The sequence below is a fragment of the Boleophthalmus pectinirostris genome, unplaced genomic scaffold (assembly GCF_026225935.1).
Source record: "Boleophthalmus pectinirostris isolate CB_2022bp ecotype Guang Dong unplaced genomic scaffold, ASM2622593v1 HiC_scaffold_17, whole genome shotgun sequence".
Taxonomy (NCBI): Eukaryota; Metazoa; Chordata; class Actinopteri; order Gobiiformes; family Gobiidae; genus Boleophthalmus; species Boleophthalmus pectinirostris.
In genome coordinates this window covers 23726661-23748732 of record NW_026571115.1, presented here as the reverse complement: position 1 = coordinate 23748732, position 22072 = coordinate 23726661, and the positions used below count along the sequence as shown (strand labels likewise).

Below are 22072 nucleotides of genomic sequence, written 5' to 3'. Positions count from 1 at the left end.
TCTGTTTCATCAAGTCAAATCTCAAGTCGTAAAAATAGTGACTCAAGTCTGACTCGAGTCCATGTCACGACTTACAGGCCTCCACCTCTGGCAGTCACCATGGTGGCACAAACACACAGAGACATGTTTTTCGATTGTCTGAAAACTGAAAAATACAAAATGGATTCAAGCATCACATTTTCTGGACCTGTGATCAATACGGCCTGCAATATCAACATCAATATCACCTACCCATCATCCCCCTTTGTCAACAATCCAGAATGAGAATGAGGCAGCCCGGATTGTGTGGACTGTGCGATATTGCAATAAATAAATTCTCACATTATTCATGCAGCTGCTCAGGGGTCTGTGGGGGTCAGCACGGCACGGCAGCATGTGATAAAGCAGATTTTCACACCAAATTCTCTTCCCCCTGTATCCTTTTCAAATGTGTTCAAAGGAGTGAGAATGTGCCAAGTGCGCCAGAGGACTCCTGCTAGAAGAATGCAGTCTGCTGCCCCCTGCGCCGCTAATCCTTCAGCTCCTTTACGTCTGTGAAAGCCCAATCGCAATAAATGTCTCTGCTTCATTTAGAATCAGACTTCACCTCTGATTATGGACGGATCGAAACAGATTTTGAGCCGATACCAATCTGATATTTGTGGGTGGGCAAAAATTCTTGTATAGAGCAAAGCGTGAACTTAAACAAACACTGAATTACAATGATGATATCACCAAAAGAGCACATTGTCATTAAAAGAGCAGATTACATTTTTATCATCATATATTTTTATTAAGATTAAAAGGATTTATAAGCAGAACATCAGAGCAGAAAATGCGTGGCATGATTTAGCTGGAATTTTGGGAATAACTGGACATTTAAATCTGCCTTTTCACTTAAGCCGGGTGTACACTGTGTGATTTTTGGCCCTTTTTGTGACGATTTTTCACTCGTGTGAATGTTTTTGGGATCATACCGACTTTTGGCTTAATCGTGTGTCGAGCTTCGTGTAGTAAACATGGGGTAACGAGAACCGATTAATACCTCAGGACCAGCTCCCCATCGGTAATCGTAGGTCGCAAGAATATCAAACCTGTTCAAACCCAATCGCCTCTGGTGAGGGTTTCATGCTGTTGAAGTAGTTCCACGAGCTGTGAACTTTTAAACCGTGCGATTCAGTCGTACTGTCTGAGCTGGGGCTGAGTGAAACAACTGAAAATATCGCAGTGTACACAGTGAACAGATACCGTTTTACTTTTTTGAAAGATCTTAAAAGGCCTATATTATTCCATTTTCTGATCTATGTTTACTGTTTATTGCATTTGATTTATTTATATATTTCAGTCACAGGTATATTCTGACATTATTTCACAGACAGTCATATTTAACATCCACTGACCAAAAAGGTGTAGGCTGAAGTTTGAGCTTATTATGCCTTTACTTCATTCCTTTATCAGAGCGTCATCTTGACACCAGTTCATGTTCATAAATACAGCAAGAGGAAACAAACAAATCAGTAACAGTACAGCAAAGTTCTATAGTATCAATCACTTGACTAAAAGGGGGCTGTGTTGTGTTGGTAAAAAATTCTCAAAATTGTTAAAGCTTTACCACAAAATTGACTCCTGTGAGCTTTTATTTGGGTTGGAATGTTATTACCTCGTCAAAAACGTAACTGGAGTTGTGTTTTGTTTCATTCACAATAAATCTACTACACACCTGTTCACAACACATTGTCTTTTTGTACATCAAGCCAATTAGATCTCGCTACCCCATGGTTAGAAGGATAAACTCACCACCAGCTACTGTGTATTATTATGTATATTATTGCATCACTTGTGGTCAATCAAACCCTCAAAATATTATTCTGTCCATCTTCTCGATCAGTTTTCAAAGCTCATCTCTCCCTTTACACTTACCCTGGTCCTGGCCCGTTGGAGTGCTGGGAGCAGAGGTGGTGTCAGGCCTGCGGGCAGAATACTCCTCCGTACTGGGGATCATGTCAGTGCTTCCACTCTGAGCAGACACTTAGCTCCTGACAGCTGCTTCTGAACATATGGGATTTCTGTGGAAGAGCGCAGATTTCAGGTTTACTATCAAGTCGGACTCGGAACTACAAGAATCAGAATCACGCAATATGGCAGATGATCTCGAGCTCTGTCTGTGCGTAAGACTAATTCTGTCTTTAAAAGTTTACTATGCAACTTTTCTGTGGTCTCCATGGAGATGTGACTGCTTTGTTTAGAATATTTCACAGTACAGCATTAAAATGTATTTAAATTGCATTTATTCAGTTACAGTCACTGCTTGTGTACAAGAAGGGTAAAAAAAAAAAAAGGTTTAATACAACACTGTGGACCATTATAGCATCGCCATGGAAACAAGCAGGTGACCAACAGAAAAGTTCCAGTTCATAATGCATTTTGATTTAAAATAAATATATTTATAAATAATACAACATTTCCCCTTTTACTAGAGCAAAGGCTTCTATGATTACAAATTGTCATGATGTTGGTTCAAAGTACATGGTAAAGCTTTTATTTTATTTTATTAATAATCTTTAATAGGCATGTGCAAAAATGTTGAAAATCAATATATCATTTACGTTGATGATACAGTATTGATATCATGGGCTGCTGTATAGATATATTGCCAAGAGAATTTTTAGGTGTGTTTTAGTAAATTATTTTGTGTAAGAGCTACAGTTGTGTTGACATTTTCACCATTTGGAATAAAATGTGTGTTTGTCACTTTGCACAGACTTTGTAGTTTATTAAAGACTTTTAGAATCAGAGCCGGGACTTAGCCTTTGTTTTTCACTGAACTGTATCGAATCGATTTGAAATATATCATACCAAAAATCGTATTGAATTGAAAGTGCACTGTATTGAAAATATGTTGTATCTTCAACTTCTGAATGATACCCAGCCCTAGTCTTTAAGCTGTGAAGCACTTTGTGACTTCTCTTGACTGTGAAGGCTGCTATACAAATAAAATGAGCTTGTTTGCTGTGTTAACTATAATCTTCACCGACACAAAGTAACTTAAAATGTGTAAAAATATAAAAATGAAAAAAACAAATCAGCATTTCAGGTCAATAGCTAAAATCTGTAAGTCTTCTTAAAGATATGAGACAGGGCTCTGCTCTGACAATGTTTAAATCCAGGCTCAAAACAGTTCTGTTTAACTGTGCATGTGACTGAAAGGGTTCTATTAAGAGATCGACTGATATGGGCTTTTTCATGGGTAATACTGATTGTTTAGAATACAGAAACTGATGGCAGATGATTTTTGCTGATGTTTTTGGGCTGATATGAATTTTCCTCAAATGACTTTAATTAAATAAAATTAAATACTACAAGCTCAGCATCAGCCGCAGTGTAGTCATGTGTGGTGGAGTTATCTCTTAAATCAGGGGTGTCAAGCTCAAATTCACAGAGGTCCAAAATTAAAAACTGGGACCAAGTCGTGGGCCAAACTAAATATTTACTGAAACATTTCAACAATATCAGCATGTAATGATAAACCTTTTCTTATTAAAATAAATGTTTAATAATAATTTTGCTTAAACACTGAATCCAGAACAATCATAATATAAAATAATAACAAAATTTTAAATAACTAATGTCTCTATAGCTGATCTGTAGCCAGCGGGCCAGCTCTAATACATATTTGATATGATCTCGCGGGCCAAATATAATTATGTCATGGGCCAAATTTGGCTCCCGGTCCTGAGTTTGACATGTCTGTCTTAAAGTGTTAAAATAAGACTTTGTATACACGCTTCAGCCAAACCAAATTATCGGCCTCTGCTGGAGATTTAAGGCTGATAGTCCATATGGTAAACATCAGCCTGATATTGGTGTATAGGTGTATCTCTAGTTTTAATCTGCAGTCTTCTTTTTTAATGTGAATTTTATGAACAATATTTATTCTTTGGTTTATCTGTATTGTGATTTTAAAGCATTCCTTATCCTACAAAGCACATTCTATTTCTTTGTGTACTAACTGTGCTAGATTAATAAACTAACAGTTGTCTTTCCAAATTATTCCTATGAGAGCCTGCACAAGTTGTACCTCATCAAGATGTTTGTTTTTCAGTCAGTGTGTAAATAATTTGATACAGGAAAAATACAAACATGTAAATGAAATGATTTCGTATACCCTTTGCAATGTCCCTGAAACCTGCTTGGGAATATTTACAGCAGCGTTGGCAGGGAAGAGAACTACTTTTTAGGGGCTATAAATGTTGAGTCATGCGAGATTTATATAGAAATCTCTGGCGTTGATAAAAATAGCTAATCCTCATTTTGGACATATACGCCCTTGGGATTCTAGAGTACACTGTGCAGAAGGATAGGAAAAGAAACCACCAAAAATACTTGTATTTTTTAACCATTCCCATGAAAAACTAAAATATTAAAGCAGACCTATACCGCAGAATTGTCTTTTTTAGAATTTTTAACCGTGTGATAGTTGTTTTTCATTCTCATTTCCCCTTTCGCAGTTGGATTTGGAGTCATTCGTGCATGTTTGAGTAATCTTTAATCACTTATTTTCAAGACGCCATATTGCAATCAATTCCCATTTTCACCGCTACAAGCTCACAGCCACAGCTCTGTACTTACTTTGTTCTTCACTTTCATTTTTTTCATCAGTGATACACATAGGATTCGGCAGCGTCTTGTAATCATCGCCAGCTCCCATTGGGCACCACAGTTTTCTAACAAGGACGTAAACAGACTTGCTTCTTTTAAGTCGTTTAGGATGAATATTGCGTTATTTAAAATGTTCAAATTATAACAATGATCCGTGATTGTCGTAGATTATAACTATATTACGGAAGCCGAGAGGGGTCACAACAAACACAAACGCCGCAACAAATACAAATGCCACAACACATCAAAAAGCCACAACAAACCAAAAAAAGCCACAATGGAAATGACCGTGGGACTCTATTTTAATGCAAACGCCGCAACAAATACAAACGCCACAACACAAACGCAAATGCCGCAACACATTAAAAAGCCACAACACATCAAAAAGCCACAGCGGAAGTGACCGCGGGACTCTATTTTAATGCAAACACCACAACACAAATGCAAATGCTGCAACACATTAAAAAGCCACAACGGAAGTGACCACGGGACTCTATTTTCCGACGGACCGATCAAGCGGCAAGTGAAGAAGAAGAACTACAACGTGAAAAGTAAAGGAACAGAGAAGTTGGAAACGTAAGTAAAAGTAATTTATTGTTTTATCATTATTCGTTTCAAGTAGGGATGGGCATTCGATGAAATTTTCTTAATTGATCGTCGAAAGAATTAATGATCGATTATCGATTAATCATTAACGTTTTTATATTAAAATGATCATCATTATTATTACTATCTGCACTACTAATCTGCATAAATAAATTCAACTTTACGACATATAAACCGTAGCGACTCTAGAGCCACATCAATCCGTTTGACATTATAATGTGTTTAATTCAGTTTTGAGCGACTCTCACAAAAACGAAACTTAACACCGCATCGCTAATTTGCATAAACTAAGCGAAGATAAAACTACAGCTCTTGTGTCGCTGATGCGGTCAATTTCTGTTGGATTAAAAGACATGACTCAGTGGAATACAGGTTAGCGTGACCATATTTGCATTTGTCAAAACCAGGACACTGTACGGGGGGTGGGGACTCGTCATCGACATTGCGCGACTCTCACCTGGCAAAACTTTTTCCCACTGGACATGAAACATATGTGCTGCTTTGTTCACTGTGCACATGGACTCACACTTGTCCCGAACGCAACAGTCAATGCTCGCTCCTTCTGAGTGCAGAGAGACACATGTACGGACCCCTGTTTGGTCACACTACGCACAGCAACCTACATTCGGTTTGTCGATTAAAATGAATGTAATTGATGAAATTCTTAATGATCAATTATCGATTAATCGATTAATCACGCCCATCCTTAGTTTCAAGTTGTAGTTCTTCTTCACTTGCCGCTGGATCGGTCCATCGGAAAATAGAGTCCCGTGGTCACTTCCATTGTGGCTTTTTAATGTGTTGCAGCATTTGCATTTGTGTTGTGGTGTTTGCATTAAAATAGAGTCCTGCAGTCATTTCCGTTATGGCTTTTTGTTGTGTTGTCCCATTTACATTTGTTGCGGCGTTTGCATTTGTTGTGACCCCTCTTGGCTTCCGTACTGTATAGCAGGTTCAAGCACAATATACATACCTACACTTCTACACAAACTAGTCCATCAGAAAAGCACTGGCCATGAAAAGTACTTTAGCAGAGATTTTCAAGAAAGTTATTTTGTACAGGACATGTAGGAGGAGATAGACAACTGGAGTGCTCGTTATACTCAGAGTGAAGGCTGAAAAAGACACTTTGGGGGAGGATGTTGTTGAAAATGCCTATATGTACCCACCGTCTGGTATCACAGCACTGGTAACTATGGATATGTGACAATAATAGACGCTAGAATGAATGCAAGGAAACGAAAACAGTTCAATTTTCTGATGTGCATTAATTAATTTTGTTGGTATATTGTTCTTAAATTGGAGAGGTAATCATTGTGACGTCAAAAGGCACTTAGTAGCTAACAAATGGCTGATCAAGTAGGTTACAAATAATGTGAATTCATGGACAGTATCAACAGACTGTAATTTTAATTTGCTAACTTTCTATTCACACTGCAGTTCCCAGTATTCTGGAAAATATGTTGTGCTACTTTAGCGTCTGACTTAGTTTTACAGAGAACACTTGGATTAGGTCGCCCTCCTCAGGAAAACAAGTGGAGTGAAACATTTTTAAATGATAAATTAGCAGCATGGCTATTTTAAACATGATGCAAACAGTTGCTTTATATCGCCAATTAAGGGCTGAATAAGTATGAATATATATTGTCTAGACCAGGGGTGTCAAACTCAAATTCAAAATTTCAACAACATCTGCATGTTTTCTTTTCTTTCAAGATATTTAATGTTAAACCTTTTCTTATTAAAATGAATGTTTAATAATAGTTTTGCTTAAACACTGAACCCAGAAGAAGCATAATATAAAATAATAACAACATTTTTAATAAATAATGTCTCTATAGCCTATCTGTAGCCAGCGGGCCAGCCCCAATACATATTTGACATGATCTCATGGGCCAAATATAATTGTCTGAGTCTGACATGTCTGGTCTAGACCGTTGTATCCAAAGATTGGGTCGCAAGAGATTTTTTTTTGGGTTGCCTTGTCACAATCTGCATGTAGGTCTGCAATATACAGCTCTGACAATGATCTGCTGCTGTGCTCTCCTCCTGCACCCTGGACTGGAAGGCTCTACAAAAACACATACAGGCCCTCCTATCTCTTATTAGAAATATTGAAATGTTAAGACATGTATATATTGTATGTATATTAATTATACAAAACAATAATCTTTTTGTAATTATTGTATTGACTATTTTGTTCCAATATTGCTGGTTCAATTGAATGTTGAAAAGAAAAAGAAATGGGCTACATTTAATGTCCAAATAGGAGACTTATGGATCCTTTTATTGCTGGTTCAATTATTGTTTTCCATTGTTAAAAACTTGAGTCATACTAATCGTTCAGACAGACACAATCACTCAGTCAACAATAAAATATCCTAATTAATGTTCAATAATGGTTAAATCCTAACCTGATTCATCAGCCGGTTTTACTTCGTTTCACTTCGTACAAACCATCTGACCTTGCAGCCTTAGATTTCGTAGGCAGGTAGTTTTTATCATTTAACCAATCGCTGCTATTTGGTCGTGAAATATGTAATGCGCCGCTAATGGGGCTAACTGGTATATTAAACTTTTCCCAAATCCCATAGAAAGAAGGGCAATAACATCTTTCCCCTTGATAAAATTCACCAAACATTCTCTTTGTTCCGGCTTTAAATCCTCGACCTTGAGAATCGTTGACAACACTGAAAATATCACTCTTCACTGATTGGCTGGTGCCCAAACTTGCACTTCTGGGGTTTTTGCGACCCGTCTATTGTATTTTGATTCCTGACCTAGTTGCTGGAGAGAAATTAAACTGAGCAGAGGCACTAGGTGACTCCAGCCTGGTCAAATCCACCTTTATTTTGTGATTTACGAATAATGTCTATTGACTTGGGTCACGAAGGTTTGTGATTTTTAAAATATGGGTCCCCAGAAAAAAAAGGTTTAGGAAACACTAGTCTAGACGGCATATATGTGTATTTAACAGAATTGCCCGCTGTGTGACACGTTCAGCCCGTAAATAAAGCTAAAACAAAAGCATTTATTTCGTTATTAATGTTTGCTACTGTGAGTGGGATTGCCTCACAGACCCGACTCGTAACCTTCTCTGGTGTTGGGCAGAACTATTGAACACAGTGGGGCTTTAAATACAAGCACATTAAACAAATAGCTACTCTGTGTATGACTATAAAGTGTATAATTAAAATCACTAAAAGTCCATCTAGAAAAATAATGTTTAATGTTCGTTTAAGGGTTCAATCACGGACAATGACATCTAAAAATTGTATATAAAATCACCTCGCGAGTAGAAATGCCACATGTTAACATATAAGCTATTCTTGTCTCCTGCCATTGCTCCGTACATCAGCGTGTCCCCTAACGCAGCGCTGTCCCATTAGCGCTGGAGGCCTTTTCGCTCGTCTCACCTGTGCTGGCTCCCACAGCGCAGCAGCAGTGTACAGCCAGGACCAATTCACACCCGTCACCATGATGAGCTGATGGAGAAAGAGAAAAAGACAGGATTGTCAGGAGGGAAAGAGAGGCTTAACGGTAATAGGTGAGATTTATATACCGTCAATAGATCCTTAACATGAAGGTACAGTACAGTGTGGCAATTAGACATTAATGCAAATTAAACTACAAATGTGTTGCTTGGATGAATATGAGTTATTGCTTTATGTGTAGGTGACAAAGAATAAATAATCAGATTGACAGTGACCTAATTTTTAATGTAAAAAAAACATGAGATGTATATCATTTTGATGCCATGAAATTGTATTATGGCCACTGCAGGGCTGTTTAGTCAATTAACCAGTTGATGGCGTATTAGTTGACTACGATAATCATTTTATTTAGGTAATAAGGATTTAAATGGGACAAATGGAGAAAGGAGACATTAGCTAGTGAGCAAGTTAGTTGAAGTTTTGGTATTTTTTGGTATTTATGTGCGAAAAGGCAGGTTAAAAACTAATTATTCACATGTTCACTCTGTCTTAATACATAGTACGGGTTCTGTGAATGGCTGTGTTTGCACGAATTCTAATATTATGAAACCATTAGATCTGTCAATTTCCTTCATTTTTAGCTGCTGTGATGCTGCAAGACACAGAGGAGGGACACTTTTGTCCTGAGGGCTCTCCTCAAACTGCCCTGACACTTAATTTGATGACCCCCACCTGTTAGAGCTTTCTATTATTATTGTATGTTATTGCTCAACATGCTTAAATTTAGCCAGCCTAGCCAACCTAGTGCCTCCGCTCAATTTAATTTCTCTCCAGCGACTAGGTCAGGAATCAGAATACACTAGACTGTTTGCAAGAACGCCAGAAGTTGTAGACTGTGCACCGGCCAATCAGCGAAGAGCTGTGAAGCCATGACGTCAAACTCAAGCACCTGTCTGGGTCTTTTTGTGGTACAGCACAACAGTAAACAAAGCAGTCGAGATGGATGTAGACGAAGCCATGCATTCTGTGTTGGCAACGATTCCCAAGATTGAGGATTTAAAGCTGGAACAAAGAGAATGTTTGGTGAATTTGATCAAGGGACAGACGTTATTGCCCTTCTACATACATCACAACCAAAGCGCAGCGATTGGTTAAATAAAAAAAGTACCCGCCTACCTTCAAGCGAACAAATCCTAATGCTGAGAGGCTGGCTTAAATTGCCCGTCGGGGGAAAAAAAAGTGACATTGATTGATATACCTACCTTTCAGATTCATATTATAATGAGTGTTGTGATATTTCCTGTAGTATAAACTTAAAATAATGTAGATGTCTTGAAATTTCCTCAAACTCTTAACTGGCATGACATGTGGCTATACAAAAAGCCAAAAGAAGGCACTAGGACTGTATTTGAATATTAAGGATTACTGAAACATGCGCAAATGATATAAAACACAACTCCAGCTGTGTTTTGGATAAATCAAGTACAATATTCGCCTTCCCTTACTTCTCTATTCTCTCTCTCTCCTCTCGCTTCTACTCTACTTCCTTTAGACTTGTCCTTCTTACTGTCACTGGTCATATCACGCCTACAGCTCTTCCATAACCATTCTATTTTACATTTCTCGTCCTCGTTGTGCATGGAAGTGTGCGTTTGGCCCTTGCGCTGGGTTAACCGCTGGGGCCTTCCTTGCACGGGCGGAGTCAGCCAACCAGCAGTCACAGGCTATTACTCACATGGCCTCTGAGACATTAACCTCCATCAGTATCCTGTACTTCCACAAGTCCGTTTCACAAATGATCATTAGTCACTCGATTATGCTTGTCAGATGGAATATTTGGTGACTTTTAAGATAATCTGTAGTTCTTTTCAATTAAACAGCACTTCTGTAGGGTACTAAATGCCAAGATGAAATATATTTAGATCACCATGTTACCCTTTTTGTTTCTAAAATGCTATATTCGCCAAAAACAGCGTAATTGTTTTGCTGGTCTAAGTCCCTCCTCCCCTACTCTGCCCTACTCCCCCTTCAGAGCACACAGTTACATTACAATCTGTGTGAATTCCTTATTGCCTATGTTACGTTTTGTTTGGTATCGTGCTTTGTGGGAGTTTGGACAAAAATCATACTGCTAACCGTAAGGAGGGTTTGAATAGGGCCTGGGAGAGATCACTAGATTACTCAAACATGCATGGATGATATCTAAAACTTCTTCAGGCATGTTTTTGATGAGGGAGCAACATTATAACGTGGTAGAAAGCTCCAAAAAGCAGACACACCCTCTCTTTAAACATGCTTTTGGTCATCTTGGGCTAAGTATTTCACATTTTCCAACTTAAAATAATGTCTGTATTTCGTTAGTCTAATAGCATAATTGTCTAAGTCATGTTTTGGCCAAATTGTGAGATCTGCTTAACTTTATCTGCTACCACTGCTGCATCACCCTGTCTTACTGCCTATGTCCTCAGAACGCTTCTTAGAGTCCAAAATCTATGTCTGCCTTAGTCATCTCTATACAATATCAATGAAAAATACCAATGTGCTTGCTAAAAAATGTGTTTGTTTTCCAAAAAACATTCAAATATGACTTAGGCAACTGTGCTATTAGGGTAACAATTTGGAAAATACACTCAACACTACACTTCCGTTTCCATTTACGTATTTAGCTCCCTCTGCTGTCAGAAACCGGAATGAACCATCAGAAAATAAACAAATTAAACCCTTAAGTCAAGTGATTGCTATACTAACAGACATGCGTTTGTTGTGTACACAGTTTCACAGCAGGACATATCCCCTGATGGTTTATAGACATTTATGGAAGTTTGGATTTTTACCTGTGATGCAACAATCCAGGCAAAATGCAAACAGAAATGTAAATGTTTGTGTGCTCTGAGGAGACAGCTTTGGCTCAGACAAGTGTAAAGTAAGCAAAAATACAAATGATTTTGATGAGATGTGGTGAAAATGTCAAAAAAAAAAAAAAAAAAAAAGAATCCTTAAACAGTTTAACATTAGTCATACAATGGATAATTTGTACAGCTGAATTTCTCACTTTGCATGTTTAACTCAAAAAAAAAAGATGTTTGAATTATTTTTATACTGAATTTAGTTGCTGGAATTTTAATTGCACATTTTCAATAGGTTTCAAATTCAAAATAAAAAAAATTACCTACTCAGCACATATTCTCAAGACCTCAAATTCAACAGTCTAAAATTCAAAGTGTAAAATCCGTAGGAAAAAATTTCGCAACAAAGATCCAAAATACCAAGACAAAAGCAATCGATCCTGCGTGACTGAGGAGGACCCAGGCTGTTTCTTATTGGTCGATCTCATCTGTAGGCGAGGTTTACACTTAATAAAAGATTTTGATGAGGCAAATTCTGACCAATCAGATCGGTTCACTGCACCATTTCCTGCTTGTTACTAAATTAGAACGGATTATTTTGGATCGATTGCTCCTGGCTTGGCATCTTTTGGCAAACTTTTTTTACACTCTGAAAATTTGCAGTGCCTCATCAAAATCTCTTCTCTTTTATTTAAGGGTAAACCCCACCCACTGATGAGGACAGCCAATAGGAAACAGCCTCTGTCCTCCTCACTCACGCAAGATCGATTGCTTTTGCCTTGGCATCTTGAATCTTTGTTGCGAAATTTTTCCCTGCGAATTTTACACTCTGAATTTTGACTGTTGAATTTGAGACCTTGAGAATATGTTTTTATATATATATATATTTAATTTTAAACACTTTGAAAATGTACACTTAAAATTTCAGCCACTAAAATTCAGACTAAAAATAATTCAAACATGTTTTTTCAGCGTTAAAAAAATTCAAAGTGAGAAATTCAACGGCATTTATAATTCAAAATCTGATGAAACCAATTATCTTCCACACATACTTGTACATAAGTGAAGGGCACCTGACTGGAGGCCGAGTCTGAAAGCTGCTTCCTCCAGGCGACTTCATCATTGTGCAACCTGCGACACAGAACCACTCTAAGGAACTCCACCGGGAAAGGTATATGGCCTATATGCATTTTAAACTGCACTTAATTTCCATGTATTGTATGTGGTCTTCCATCTGTCACACCCCTTAATATGGAGCCACACTACAAATCTGCATCTTTGTTAACCAAATCATGAGTAAATAAATGAATAAATTACACTAGTGCACTTGAACTTACCATTCGGCACATTCTCTGAACTAGATGACCCTACTGGGACCGGCCCCTCCACAGTGAGTTGAAATGGGGCATCTGGTCCCACTCTAAATCAGGCATTTGGCACGAGCTGGAGGACTGGGGAGATGGAGAGACAACAAAGCGGTCACGTAGGAGGAGATGAAGAGGAGACGAAGACAGTGAGGAGGGGACAGGAGGACAGATTGTAGGGAAAATATGGCAGCACACAAAGAACAACTTGCTGGAATGCAGGGATGGACAGAAGGTAAAAACAAATGAAAGACAAGTTTGGACAGGTGGGCAAATAAGTGGATGAAGAGAGATGAGGAACTAAGAACGAGTGATTAAGGAACAAAAGATATTCAGCTAATTGTCAGCAAAAAGTTCAAGAGGATTTTCTTAGTCCCAATATTCATGTTATGAGAACTCACTTATTAGCAGCTTTATGATCTTTAAGAAGTATTTTCAGTAACATAAACTTTAAATCTTCTTCTAAGAATTCATACTCCGCTGAGATTTGCTAAATTCTCTCAGAGTAATGCCACGCTGACTAATAGAAAAGATGGGGAAAGATTTATAGTATAGAGTCTGTATCATAGCAATAACAATTATTTCAATAGTCTAATTGTCAAATATTATTTCAATAAGTTGAGTTACACTTTATTGTCTCTTGTATTTGACCCATACTTCAACGCCACTAGGCCACTGATCTTGTTGTTAGTCTTGGTCAGGAATGCCTTAAGATGCGTCCACACGACAACACTCCTGGATTTTTATTTATTTATTTATTTTTTACGGGCTGAAAAAGATTCACGTCCACAAGTGTCGGATCAATAAATAGTCACGTCTAGATAACAACAGAGCACTGAGTGAAAATTATGTAACACATATGCCACACCTGTACGTGGCGCTGTAAACAATGATAATAATATTTAATAATGCATATCCCATCACATTTTTTTTTTTTTTAAGTTTAAGGTAATTTAGCCTATTTTAGATGTATCCCAGAAATATAGCTGTTTTTTTTGTTTTTTTTCAAAAGTTAAACATAAGTTTTCATTTTTAGCCATAAGATTTGGATGAGAATTATTAGAATAACTCGGTCTCAAAACCCATTCTCAAATAACACCGTTTTCGCCCACCTGAAACGCCGGCTCCGTGTGGACAAAAGACCAAAACGAATACAAATTTCACAGTTTCGACGAAAAAAACGTTGTTGTGTGAACAGGCCCTTAGTGTTCTGGGTTGATGGGGAAAGCCACAGTGTCCAGAAGAAACCCATCCAGACACAGGTAGAACATGCAAACTCTGCACAGATGTCATTCACCCACCGTGCGACCAATCGTCTATTGTACGCTGAGGCTTTGGTCTGCCAATTAAAGCTTGAAATATGGTACCTCTACATAGCAAATATTTTTGAAGTAATTGTTTAATAATGCCATATTCTTTTGCATATGTTTTAGCGTCCACTTAACAATTATTTTACGATTATCAAAATACAATTAAGATTATTATTATTATTATTTGAATTGTTGACTAGGGTGAACAGATGTGTCTATTTACCCGGGACAGTCCTAGTTATGAGTCCTGTGTCCCTCTGTCCCAGCAGATTTATCCAAAACCAGTGATTTTTCCCAGTTTTATACAAGAAATGTCCCAGATGTCCCTATTTTTGACCAATTTGATCTAAACCAGGACTAAACTAAGACTAAAACAGACCTATCATAATTTTTGACCGTACAAATCAGTAAAAAAGGAGCAGAAATTGTCATTTGTTGGTCCAAAATACAGAAAAACGTGTTTGCAAATGACCATAAAACAAAAAAATGCAGTGACAGAAGCCCCTCAGATTATGACTGACACGAGAATGCACAATGTTACACACTATTTTCACAATTTTATTCATACCAACCATTCCAACCCAGGTGTGTCCCAGTTTTGAATTTAGATTTACGGTTGCAGCCACATTGGATGACATTAAAAATAATATATTGGTCAGAATTCTATATAACACTTAAATAAAATAAAACTCAATAAAATCACTTCCTTCAATCCTGCAGTCATGCAAATTAATTACCTGTCCAGGCAAAACCACACGATGGAGAAGAAAAAAAAAAACCGCCAGTATATATTAAAAAAAAAAAAAAAAAAGTTAATATGCCAAGCGGAAAAAAAAGCTATGCTAAAATTTACCACGATAAAATACACTTTGTACAATATCTAGGACTCTTTAAAAATTCATACAGAATAAATACAATAAAAAGCATCACTAAAACTTACCTTAGCGCGAAGGATCATTTTTATTTCTCTTCATCTGGTATTAATTACTGTTATGTTTTTATTTTAATTGAGCACGTTTGCTGCACAAAAGTTTGGTAACTCGCCATGTGCGTAGTGTTATCGCTCACCGCCCCCTAGTGGATATTTACAGAAAATGCAACGTGTCCATTCGCGATTCAGTTTTGTTCAGTTTGACTCTCACAGGGACCCGTAGAGGAAACAAGCGTCGCCCCTAGCAACGGAGGAAAGCTGCAGATTTAGCGGATTTAGCGTTTTCAAACATATAATCGGGCTGGATACATGATTAAATTTAAGTGGTTGCGGGTTTTAACATTTTTAATCTGACCCGGGATGGCTGCCGTGAACCCGGCCGTGTTCCTGCTCACGGTGAACGGGCAGATCGAAGGCGCAAACGTGGGTAAACACTGTTATCTTAGCATAGTTAGCACCAGCGTACAGCGTCGTGTTTAGAAAGACTCTGATCATGTTTGGCTTTTTGCTTCTTTTTTTCAGTAATTGCCTAATGTTTAACCTTTTTGTTGCATTCCAGTTTCCAGAGTATGACAACTTGTACTGCAAATACTGCTACGTCTACGGTCATGACTGGACTCCAACATCTGTGAGTATTTTATAAAACTGACTAGATACAAAAATATAGCTTATAATATAATACTAACATTAATACAACTATTTATTTATGCATCATCATCATCATCTTTATTCCGGACTCATGGTCCATTTTTAAAACAGACAAGGACAGTTTGTTTCAGTTCATTTATTTATTTGTTTGAGCCAGGTACAATAAAATTCAAAAACAATAACAAAAATAGTGATGTACATGAACATATTTGGGACCTGGTGCTCAAAAGGAGTAGGATGAAGTTTAAAAAACTTATAGAGTCCTACCCCAATTGTTTTACATAATCACGTTGTTCACTTGCCCTCTGCGGGTGGGTGGAGAGTCCCTGCCTCAAGTGGAGGAGTTCAAGTATCTCGGGGTCTTGTTCACGAGTGAGGGGAGGACGGAACGTGAGACTGACAGGCGGATTGATGCAGCGTCTGCAGTAATGCGGTCGCTGTATCGGACCGTTGTGGTGAAGAAGGAGCTGAGTCGAAAGGCGAAGCTCTCGATTTACCGGTCAGTCTTCATTCCTACTCTCACCTATGGTCAAGAGCTCCGGGTAATGACCGAAAGGACGAGATACAAGCGCTCGAAATGAGTTTCCTCCGCAGGGTGGCTGGTCGCACCCTTAGAGATAGGGTGAGGAGCTCAGTCACACGGGAGGAGCTCGGAGTAGAGCCGCTGCTCCTCCACGTCGAGAGGAGCCAGCTGAGGTGGCTCGGGCATCTGTTCCGGATGCCTCCTGGGCACCTCCCTCGGGAGGTGTTCCGGGCATGTCCCACCGGGAGGAGGCCCCGGGGAAGACCCAGGACACGCTGGAGGGACTATGTCTCTCGGCTGGCCTGGGAACGCCTTGGGGTCCCCCCCGGAGGAGCTGGAGGACGAAGTGGGGTGAAGGAAGTCTGGGAGTCCCTGCTTAGACTGCTGCCCCCACGACCCGGCCCCGGATAAGCGGAAGAAAATGGATGGATGGATGGTGTTTTTTTTTTTAAATATATATCACCTTTGGAGGGCTTACCTGTCATTATGCAGAAATATACCCACATATATACAAAAACATATCCACACATACATACATACATATACGCATCATAGATATCCAGTACACACACTCAATATAAATGTTTATACAGACATATGCATAACACACATATACATACATGCAGAAACATATTTTCATTTATGGTCGTACAAACTAATAATAATGTTATCGTAGGCACAAAGTTTATCGTTTATGATCGTACAAAATAAACAGTAATGAGAAAGAAAAAGTTAAGGATTTTTTGTTTTCGTTTATGGTCGTAACCAAAACTAATAATTGTAATGAAGAAGGCGCAAGTAACATTACAAAACAACAAACATTTATGTTTTTAAAAGACAACCATACCAGTGTCTCCACATATTGGACTGATATCTTATTACACTGAATCTCATATTTGTGAGTGACATTATTATTTCATTGTCTGATCTGTTCAGTCTGCAGATAAAACTGTACATTAAAATTCTAAGAGCAGCTTGTAAAGTGTTCGCTCGAGCAGTAACAAACATCTCAGTCGCACTCGTCCATCGTGGCCTCCTCAAAAGCACCCGTAAAGCGTCATTGTAAACCACCTGCAGTCTTTGCAAACTGGCTTTTTTATAATTAGTCCAGAGGTGAGCTGCGTACAATGGCAATGATACAACAGTAATGTAAACCATGGATTTTATAAAAATTCTATAACGTAAACACTCCGGATTATAGCCAAAGGGTAATTTCTAGGGCTATGGTTACAGAGGCCAAACAAACTATTATATCGCTGTATCATATTATATTTAGTTAATTTATAAATTGAGATTGGCTCAGACTAAAGCCTGTAGAGCTAATATGCAGATTTTGATGTGTGATTTGAGAATGAATAAGAAAAACAATAGCTAAATGGACCTTGGTAATAAACTTTTTTTTTTCTTTTTTTAATCATAGAGAAAAATCCCACACTGTTTTACTTACAAATTGTGAGATTTATTACCTTTCTACCTGTTTGCCTTTGTCTAGTGGCCTAATAAATCTCACAATTTGCAAGTAAGACGGTGTGTGGGATTTTTCTCTATGTTCTTGGGCTGCTCCCTCTCCTCCAACGCACCCTTCTCAAGTAATTGATGTGCGAAGTTCTCATTCTTTGATATCTTTTTTTAATTATCAAATTGTATTTCTGTGAATTTAAATATCTGAATTTATAAGATTTTTGAAAATATCATATGAAAAGATCTGTTGTCATTTAAAGCATTGTTTCCCAAAGACTCAGGTGGGTCACAAGAGATTTTTTTTGGGGTCGTCTAGTCACAATCTGCATGTAAGTCTGCAATATACAGTTCTACAGACTAATTTGTTCCAGTATTGCTGGTTCAATTGAATGTTGGGAAAAAAAAAAAAGGGGCTACATTTAATGTCCAAATAGGCGACTTATGGATCCTTTTATTGCTGCTTCAATTACTGTTTTTCATTGTTTAAAACTTGAGTAATACTAATTGTTCAGAGAGGCATGATCACTCAGTCAACTATAAAATATGGTCAAAATATGGTCAAATCCACAAATAATGTCTATTGACTTGGGTTGCGAAGGTTTGTGACTTTTAAAATATGGGTTCCCAGAAAAAATTGTCTGGGAAACACTAGTTTAAATAGACCAAGTGCAGAAATAACCCAGAAGTAAATCTGTAAAAACACTGCAATTCTGAAAGCACTTTTTTTTTACTACCTCTGTTTTAAAGTTTTAACAACATAAGAGCGCAACACCCTATCACAAATTGTAATTGTATGCCTCTATTTATTTATTTTTTCCTTTGTAGGGTTTGGAGGAGGGCATCACACAAATCACAAGCAAAGGAAGTATGTCCAATAAATTAATATGGAACTTCCCGCTCGAGACGACGTTTAAAAGCACAAGCCCCAGTGGATGTAAGGATCAGACCAACACATGTACCTGGTTTGATATGATAATTACACAATAACTATGTCATTTTAATTAATTATGTAATGTTTCGGCAGGGCCTCAGCTGGTAGTGAGCGTGTATGGACCGGATGTGTTTGGTAATGATGTTGTCAGAGGCTATGGAGCTACGCATATTCCTATCACTCCTGGACAGTAAGTATTTCTGAATTTCTAAACTTTGAAATTCTTCACTACACATTTTCATTTCCTGTCAGAATTTTGGAATAGATGATATTGCTGATATTTTATTTACAATATACTGTAAATTTCCTCATACACTGAAATAATTTCTTTTCAGGCACTCAAGAACCATTCCCATGTTTGTCCCTGAACCCACCTGGAGACTCCAGAAATTTACAAGGTTAGAAAGAATATTTGACCCAGTTCTAGTGATATAGAAATTTGCACTAAAACTAGTCATCATCTTAAATCTTAAAATTGAGACCGAGCATAAATATTTTTATTAAAACAATGTAAACAATAAGGCTTAAGTGTAGTGCCATAACATCTAAAGGTTACTCCTTTTTGTTACTTAAAGATACTAGCCAGGCTGGTGCCTCCGCTCAATTTCATTTCTCTCCAGCGACTAGGTCAGGAATTAAAATATTAAATTCAATTCAATTCAATCTTTATTAAGAACACATGATATCTGGTTCATAGTATAAACAAAAAAAACAAAACAATAGTAAGAATAAAAAGTTAAATACAGTGCATGTTATAACGTATACAGACAAGACTGCCAGTGTCTCCACAGCTTTGAATCTGACAGAGCTCCTCACAGGACACACTAGAGCTTCAATGATTTGATTACTCAGATTCATGGCTCTACACATAAATGAATAAATACAACACCTGATTATGACAGCACAGGGTCTCACATCACAATTTACAAACAATTCACTGGCGCTACAAAACCTCGGCACTTTCAGTAATATTCTCAAAGAGTCGTTATACGCCACTGTCAAACTCTGCAAACTCTTTTTCTTATAGTTACGCCAAAGATGCGCAGTATACAAAGGTGAGCAAAAACATTTAAAAGTGCAATTTTGACATCACTGGAGCACATAGAGGAACTTACGGACAAGCATATTGGCCTGGCCATAAAGCTTACACTGCTGCCTGTACATGTCTCTATCATCTGAGAGGTCACTGGTGACATAATGTCCAAGATATTTTACCTCATCTGTGAGTTGGAGGGCACTCCCGCACACAGAGAAAACAGGAAAGGACAACTTTTTGTCCTCTTTTGTTTTAACAATCATTACGTGACTTTTCCGAGCATTGTACTTAATGTCATATTCAAAGCCAAACTGAGAACAGATATTTAAAAGCTGCTGCAGACCTGCACTGTAAGGACACAGCAGTACTAGGTCATCTGCATACATTAAATGATTATACAGATAATCACCAGCAAAACATCCAATTTTACATTCATTCAGCTGCACAGACAGGTCATCAACATAGATATTAAACAGAAGGGGAGACAGGATTCCACCCTGGTGAACTCCATTACTGACCCTAAAAGAGTCAGAAGTAGAATCACCCCATTTCACCTGCATGGACTGACAGGTATACCAGAAGATAAGTATTCTAATGAGGTACCCTGGAACACCTCGGTTAAAATACACTAGACGGTTCACGAAAACCCCGAAAGTGTGAGTTCAGGCACCAGCCAATCAGCGAAGAGCCATACATTCTGTGTTGGCAACGATTCCCAAGATCGAGGATTTAAAGCTGGAACAAAGAGAATGTTTGGTGAATTTTATCAAGGGGAAAGACGTTATTGTCCTTCTTGTTACGTGATTTTGGAAAAGCTTAATATACCAGTTAGTCCAGTTAGCGGCACATTTCATACTTCGCGACCAAATAGCAGCGATTGGTTAAAAGAAAAAAGTACCCGCCTACCGTCGAGCGAACGAATCCTAACGCTTCAAGGTCAAACGGTTTCTACGAAGTGAAACCGGCTGATGAATCAGGCTAGAGAGATACAGGACAGAAAACAATGGTCAAGTAAAAGTATTTTTTAAAATGTAATTTAAGTGTAAAAAGTATTTCAGACAGAATTTGATTTATTAAAGTGTCAAATATTGTTATGTTGATAAAGTGATTTTTGAATTTCTTATTTTTCTAGCTGTTTATTCTTTTGCGCACACTTAGGACCTAAACTTAAACTATAAACTCTTCCGCAAGTTTAATCAGTCTCAAAACTATTTAAAAACACTTTTACATTTCGGTCCAGTACAAAGTAGTAGAAAGTATCCACGCACAGATATCTAAAATGTACTTAATTACAGTTCTTTTTTCTTTAAGGTTGAGTTAAGGTTTCTCACTGTTGACCATCACAGGATAGATTAGATGTAGGCTCTTTGTTAATCCCAAAAATACTAACATTTCTTAAATTAAACTAGATTATTTTCATTTATCTGAAAGTCTGGTGTTATACAATTCTTATCCAGTCCCCTAGGAAAAGCTGGTTTTACTCAAATATTTACTTAACCACTGAGATAGCAGTTCAAACTTGTTCAACACATGCTTTTAGTGTCTGGCAACTACAGGGAAGACATTTTGACAAATATCTTTCTTTTTTATAGTTGGCTGTTAGGACGCAGACCGGAGTACACAGACCCTAAAGTTGTTGCCCAAGGGGAAGGAAGAGGAGGTGAGAATTTTACAGCTAAACACTACTCACCTGCTTCAAAACACTATAAAAAATTTGCTAATGAGAATTGTTTTTTTTTTTTTTTAGTAACACGTGTCCGATCCCAGGGGTTTGTCACTGCCTCTTTCCACATAATAACCAAAGACATGAAGAAATTAGGGTATGATACAGGGCCTTCCACCACACAGCCATATTCGACAGACTGGTCAGCCGACTGATTTCAACGTTCACTATGCTTTGGACTTGAATCAGGTTTTCCACTGGACTCTGTAAAATCATACAATATATTTTTTAAAAGTGCATTCTTACTTGGCTTAATTTAATGCAAGTGCTGTTTGCAACAAGATAACCTTTAATTCTGTGTTTACTGTGTAGAATTTGTACTTTTTGATTTTTATATATATTTGTATTTTTCCTTCTTTCTTGTCATTTTTTACTTTTTTATATTAAATTTGAACTGGTCACAGCTGTATCATGATTCAGTGTGTTTTTCTATTCTTTATTTACTGAAAAAGCCATTTTAATTACTCATGAAAAATACAACTTTATGTGAGTGCTTGTCTGAGTACAGTCAAAAAATTTGTAAAATGTTGTTCTTATTACTGTGACTTGTCTGAGGGCAGTACAAATTATTCACTAGCTAGGACCACGCCAACAACAACATAGTGCGAAGAAGTTTATTGA

At 37.7% G+C, this 22072-nt stretch overlaps 1 protein-coding gene across 1 annotated transcript; it reads left to right on the top strand.

Annotated features, from left to right (window-relative positions):
• Positions 1–15374: 15374 nt before the first annotated feature.
• On the top strand, positions 15375–21860 carry b9d1 (B9 protein domain 1). Its single transcript, XM_020925340.2, has 7 exons — positions 15375–15552; positions 15689–15757; positions 18587–18695; positions 18786–18882; positions 19028–19090; positions 21321–21388; positions 21476–21860. The coding sequence occupies exons 1-7, from the start codon at positions 15490–15492 to the stop codon at positions 21604–21606; spliced, it is 600 nt and encodes a 199-aa protein (XP_020780999.2). The 5' UTR covers positions 15375–15489; the 3' UTR covers positions 21607–21860.
• The last annotated feature ends 212 nt before the right edge of the window (positions 21861–22072 follow it).